The sequence below is a fragment of the Hemiscyllium ocellatum genome, chromosome 25 (assembly GCF_020745735.1).
Source record: "Hemiscyllium ocellatum isolate sHemOce1 chromosome 25, sHemOce1.pat.X.cur, whole genome shotgun sequence".
Lineage (NCBI taxonomy): Eukaryota > Metazoa > Chordata > Chondrichthyes > Orectolobiformes > Hemiscylliidae > Hemiscyllium > Hemiscyllium ocellatum.
The window spans coordinates 52,754,418-52,760,417 of NC_083425.1; the positions used below are offsets into that span (position 1 = coordinate 52,754,418).

Below are 6,000 nucleotides of genomic sequence, written 5' to 3' on the forward strand. Positions count from 1 at the left end.
CGGGCAACTGTGTGGAGTTTGCACGTTCTCCCCGAGTCTGTGTGGGTTTCCTCCGGGTGCTCCGGTTTCCTCCCACAGCCCAAAGATGTGCGGGTCAGGTGAATTGGCCATGCTAAGTTACCCGTAATGTTAGGTGGATTAGTCAGGGGTAAATATAGGGGAATGGGTTTGGGTGGGTTGCTCTTTGGAGGGTCGGTGTAGATTTGTCGGGCTGAAGGGCCTGTTTCCTCACTGTAGGGAATCTAATCGAATCTTTAGAATGCAAAACTCTTTTGCTAAAGAGGGCATTTCGCTGTGATGGAGCTGTAATGTTGTGGGTGGGAAGGCACCTTTTATCCAACAGAGAGGCAGAGTTGACCAAGCCCCTGATAGAGACATTGGCACTCTGGAAGGATGAGCAGCTCTTTCTCATCAAGGTCATTCGGGAGATAAACCCTGGAACAATAAATGCCTTTGGCTCTCACCATGGCAACAGGAAGCCGGGTCGGATGTAGAAACAAGGTGCTAGAAGCAGGAATAGACCATTTAACCCTCTGGGATTTGACCGCCATTTGATAAGATTATGGTTATCTAGGGCTGTAGTCTCAACTCCACTTCCTGTATGATCCTCATAACCCTTGGCTTGTTTATCGATTGGAATTCATTCTAACACTACCTTGGGTCAGTTCAATGGCCCAACCTTGACTGCTCCCTCAGAAAGAGAACTCCACTCCAATGACCCTCTGGGAGGACAAAGTTCTCATCATCTCTGTCTTGAAAGAACGAGACCCTATTCTTAAATTGTACCCCCTAATTCCAGTCTCTCCCCACCCCCAAAAGAATCAGTGTTGCCCCTTCAAGTTCTTCAAGATGTTATAGATTTCAATAAGGTGTACAGATGGGTGTTTAGCAGTACAGAACTTGAGGATTGTTGAAAAAGACAAGAAGGTTTTCATCTTGCATTCATTAAGACAGCACGGTGGCTCAGTGGTTAGTTCTGCTGCCTCATTGTGCTGGGACCCGGGCTCAATACTAGCCTCAGACGACTGTCTGTGGGGAGTTTGCACATTCTGCACAGGTTTCCTCCAGGTCCACAGTCCAAAGATGTGTAGGTTAATTAGATTAGGTTAGATTAGATTAGATGCCCGACAGTGTGAAAACTGGCCCTTTGGCCCAACCAGTATACACCGACCCTCCACAGAGTAACCCACCCAGACTCATTTGATAAACCTAACACTATGCGCAATTTAGCGTGGCCAATTCACTTGACCTGCACATTGTTGGATTGTGGGAGGAAACCTCAGCACCCAGAGGAAACCCACGCAGACACAGGGAGAATGTGCAAACTCCACAAAGACAGTCGCCTGAGGTTGGAATCGAACCTGAGACCCTGGTGCTGTGAGGTACTAACCACTGAGTTACCGTGCTACCCCCCATTCTCCCCATTCTCTTAGTTAGGGGAAATATTGAGTAATAGGGTAGGGGAATGGGTCTGGGCGGGTTACTCTTCGGACGGTCGGTGTGGACTTGTTGGGCCAAATGGCCTGTTTCCACACTTGTAGGGGATTCTTTGGTTCATTAGGACAATTCACAAGGAGACTGCAGCATTTAAACAAAATCTTGTTATGCCAAAGTTGGATCACAAGTAGAAATTTGTCTGTGGAGAAGATTTTGATTTAATTTCATAGAATTCCTAAAGTGTAAGAGCAGGCCATTCACCTCACCCAGACCCAGTCTCTGTAACCCTACATCTCCCACAGCTAGTCCACCCAGCCTGTAAATCCCTGCACACTATGGGGCAATTCAACATGGCCAATCCATCTAACCTACACATCTTTTGGACTGTGGGAGGAAACTAAAGTACCCAGCGGAAACCCACACAGACACGGGGAGAATGTGCAAACTCCACACAGACAGTCACCCGAGGCTGGAATCGAACCCGGGTGTCTGGCGCTGTGAGGCAGCAGTGCTAACCACTGAGCCACCGTGCTGGCCTATTTATTACTTGTCACATATTTATTATTGTCATGTACTGAGAAACAGTGAAAAGTATGGTTTTGTGTATTACCCAGACAATTCATACCTTACATAAGTACATCGAGGTAATGAAACAAGAGGGGGCAAGAATAAGCCCAACAGTTATGGACCAGGTCAGTTTAGCTTAAGAGGTGGTGAAACTTTAAAAAACAATAATTTGGTCCAGGATTAATAGTCACCTGGACCAATATGAGTTTGTTAAGGAAACCCACCAAGGACTTCTTAAGGGAGGTCTGTGTTTAACTAACTTACTGGAATTTCAATGTATGTGAAATCAAGCGCTCAGAGATTCCAGGGATGAGAAAGCTCAGTTTTGAGGAGAGATTGGAGAAATTGGGACTGTTCTGTTTGAAGAGGAGAGTGCCAAGGGGTGATTTGATCAAAGTTTTCAAAAGCATGGGGAGAAATTATTGCCATGTGTAAAAGAATTGAAAATGAGAGTGCATATTTTAAAAATTATTTGCAAAAGAGGCAAATGCGAAGTGAGAAAAAACATTTTTCACATTGTGATTCGATGGGGGGGTGGGGTGGTCTGTCTGTAAGTGTGTCAGAGATAGGATCAAGTGAGGAATTCAAAAATATTGGAAAATTATTTAAATAGGAACCCTATCCAGGGTTACTGTGGAAAAGGCTGGAGATTGGAACCACTCGTTCAGAGAGGCAGGACACACAGGATGGGCCAAATGGGCCAAATCAATTCTGTGGTTTAAAACAATGTTTCTCACCTGTTTCCATAGGGTTAAATGAAGGACATTGAGCAAGTTTAAAAATATCCTGGTCTTTATTTTCTTTGGCTGCAAAATGTAGAAGGGACTCGTTGATCCTGTTAATAGAGACGGAGTGAATATATTAATATGTTGACCACAAGCAGCGCAATGCCCCAGTGCATGACTTTCACTGTTTCTGTGCTGTCAGATTGTTGAACAAGTATTAACCAGAGTCATGTTTGGGTCCCGTTTGGGACCGGCCATCTTAAGTTGCATTGCCAAGACCAGCAATGACGTCAGTGAAGGTAAAATGGCAGCACAATATAGCACCATGGTTCCAGTGGTGAAGGGGCTCAAGGCCAGCCAATTGCTTCACGCTGGTCTCAATATCAGGGAGCAAGTGTCTGGATCCAGGCCCATGGTTAAGACACTTAACTAGAAGGACTGTAATGTTGGACTTTTAAATTTATTTCTTTATATTCTATATCTTTTTTCCTGTGTTTTTAAGATGCTGCTGGATAGTGGTGACATTATACAGCATTTTCACGGTATTTGTAACAAATACATATAACAAGTACACGTGACAATAAATACATAATTGAACCCAATAAACCTGAATCTAACCCCATGCTGTCCCTGTCCTGAGAGTGTTTGATGGGGGACAGTGTAGACAGAGCTTTAAGCTGTATCTAACCCCTTGCTGTCCCTGTCCTGGGAGTGTTTGATGGGGAACAGTGTAGAGGGAGATTTACTCTGTATCTAACCCTGTGCTGTCCCTGTCCTGGGAGTGTTTGATGGGTCAGTGTAGAGGGAGATTTACTTTGTATCTAATCCTGTGCTGTCTCTGTTCTGGGAGTAGTTGATGGGGGAACAGTGTAGAGGGAGATTTACTCTGTATCTAACCCCGTGCTGTCCCTGTCCTGGGAATGTTTATGGGACAATGTTCAGGCAGTTGTATACTATATAAAAATAATTCAGTAACAATTATGCGTGAACAATAATTCAGGCAGTTTCTGTCACAAAAATTAAGTTTTCACAAGTGGAATGTGTTGATTTTGGTTGATTTTGCAGTTTCTCTGTTTCTCCAAGTCAGGCAGCTCAGTGCTGACACCTAGTGACAAGTAGGAAATAGTACTAACCCCCAGCCTAATGTGTCCTGCACTAAATGAGCTGAGGTGTTATAGGTTGGGCTGCATGATCGCTAGTTTTAAAGGTGCAATGGTAAGATGATAAAACAACACCCAAATCTTACAGAAGCAGCGATATTCCATACAGTTTATGCGACCAATGCTGGAACTGTACCCTGAGTTGATCAGAGTCTGTGACAGAAAGGATGGGGTTACACTCTGAAGCAAACCCAATGCACATGGACGCACCGTATCATTTCCCAGCTTTCATCTGGACATTTAACTTATTGTTCCAGGCGCAGTGAAGAAGGGGTGGGGCGTGAGGAGATCTGACTGGCACAGAAACTTCCAGTTTCTTCCACAACGGGCAATTGTCACTCACCAGACTCAATTGTGAGGTGGGTGATAAAGGAATGCCCTGACTCCAGTCTTCAGTCAATGCCATTGTGTGTGTTGGTATGGATGGGGGCACCAGTGCTACTCGTGCTTGCTCTCTGACCTTGCCCGCCTTGCGAGAACGGGTTTCTGGCCTGCAAGGACAATGCCAGGGGCCTGACTCGATGCAACATTGATGTTTGAAGATCTCAAACCCTCACACCGATATCAACCTGTGAATCCATTCAGTTGTCACTTCAGGGCAGTGCTACGAGACAGGATTGACACCAGACAAGAGAAAAGGCAAGAGAAAACAAAGCAATATTAAAATGCTCGGTTTTTAAGGAGTATGTCAAGGAACAGAGAAGTGCCACAAGCTGGAGAGATCAGGGAGGGCTCGGCCAGCTGAAGATATGGTTTGTTTTTCAGGAAAGGACCCAATTTCTCAGCTCAATGAGCTGACACAGAAGGTGACACGATCACCTTGCGTTGCTGGTGTGTAAGAATAGAGTTTAACCTCCAACCTCTAAACCTTACAGAGCTCCCCTCTCAGGATCAGAGAACAAACCTGACAACTCCAGAGGGGGGGCCTGCTCCCCAAGACAAATTGTTCACTCCTTACTTTCCTGTTTAACTTTGCCTCTGACAATTCATCTAAACACGCTTGACATCCCCCCCCCCCCCCCCTTAACCATTTCCCCTCTAAGTTTCCTCCCAGTGGGGCAGTATGGATCCTGCTCCTATTCCTGGCTGATTCGGATTTGCTAGATGATGGCCTTGGCAGCCACAGAAAGTGGTTTCCTCCCGAAGAAAAAGTGACATCAGCACACTCAACCCCACGCCCTTTCGTAATACCCTGGTCTGTTGCTCCTGCACCTCGCTTACCTCTTCTGCTGTCTCACGTGCAGTTCGTAAACCTCGGGGCCAAATTCCTCGTCAGACTGCTGATCCGGCACCAGTCCATGGAGCCAGTTCTGGAAGGTCAACCTCCAGCCTCCCCAGAAGAGCCCTGGCATTTTGTCCCTGGACTCCAGGCACAGAGTGAGAATCAATGCTCCTATAAACTGGGTAAGACCTTTGCCAACAACGGTCTTCCAACTGATTTGTTGCAATGAAATGTCTTAGGGAGAAACTAAATCTTGCTTTGCCAGTTGTCAGCAGACTGGGAGATGGAATCTTGTAAGTAGTTAGCTTCAGTTCAGTGCTGCCAGCCTGTTGCATGTTCTGGTCTGATAGAGACTGATAAATGTAGTGACTGGAACACTGCATGATTTGTCACACCTTTGGGGAGGAGCCAGTAACAGTCTCACACGTATCTCTTAACCCTTTGAGTCCAGCTGCTGTCTTTCCAGTCAATGGGGAGAGCAAGGACCACAGATACTGGAAAGTCAGAGTTGATAAAGTGTGGAGCTGGAGGAAACATAGCAGGTCAGGCAGCAGGAGAGGAGTGGGAGAATCGACGTTTCTGGCAGGACCCTCCCCAGGACTTTCCAGTCAATGTAAAGTAACCATACAGCACAGGGTTAGCTATAGAGTAAACTCCCTCTGCACTTTCCCCTATCAAACACTCCCAGGATAGGGACAACATAGGGTTATATATAGAGCAAAGTGCTCTCCACACTCTCCCCATAAAACATTCACAGCACAGGGACAGCATGGAGATAGATGCAGAGTAAAGCCCCCTGACCCCATCAAACACTCCCAGGATGGGGACATCATGGGTTTAGATACAGAGAAAGCTCCCTCTACATTCTCTCGATAAAACACTCCCAGGA

At 46.1% G+C, this 6,000-nt stretch overlaps 1 protein-coding gene across 1 annotated transcript in view; it reads right to left on the reverse strand.

Moving 5' to 3' along the window:
- Positions 1–5,448, reverse strand: part of trpv6 (transient receptor potential cation channel, subfamily V, member 6) — a 53,708-nt gene extending 48,260 nt beyond the window's left edge. The window contains exons 1-2 of the mRNA XM_060844616.1: positions 5,111–5,448; positions 2,742–2,839 (exon numbers count right to left, since the gene is read on the reverse strand). Coding sequence (XP_060700599.1) covers positions 2,742–2,839; positions 5,111–5,241 — 229 coding nt within the window. The 5' untranslated portion in view covers positions 5,242–5,448. The remainder of the gene's footprint in view (positions 1–2,741; positions 2,840–5,110) is intronic.
- Positions 5,449–6,000: the final 552 nt, after the last annotated feature.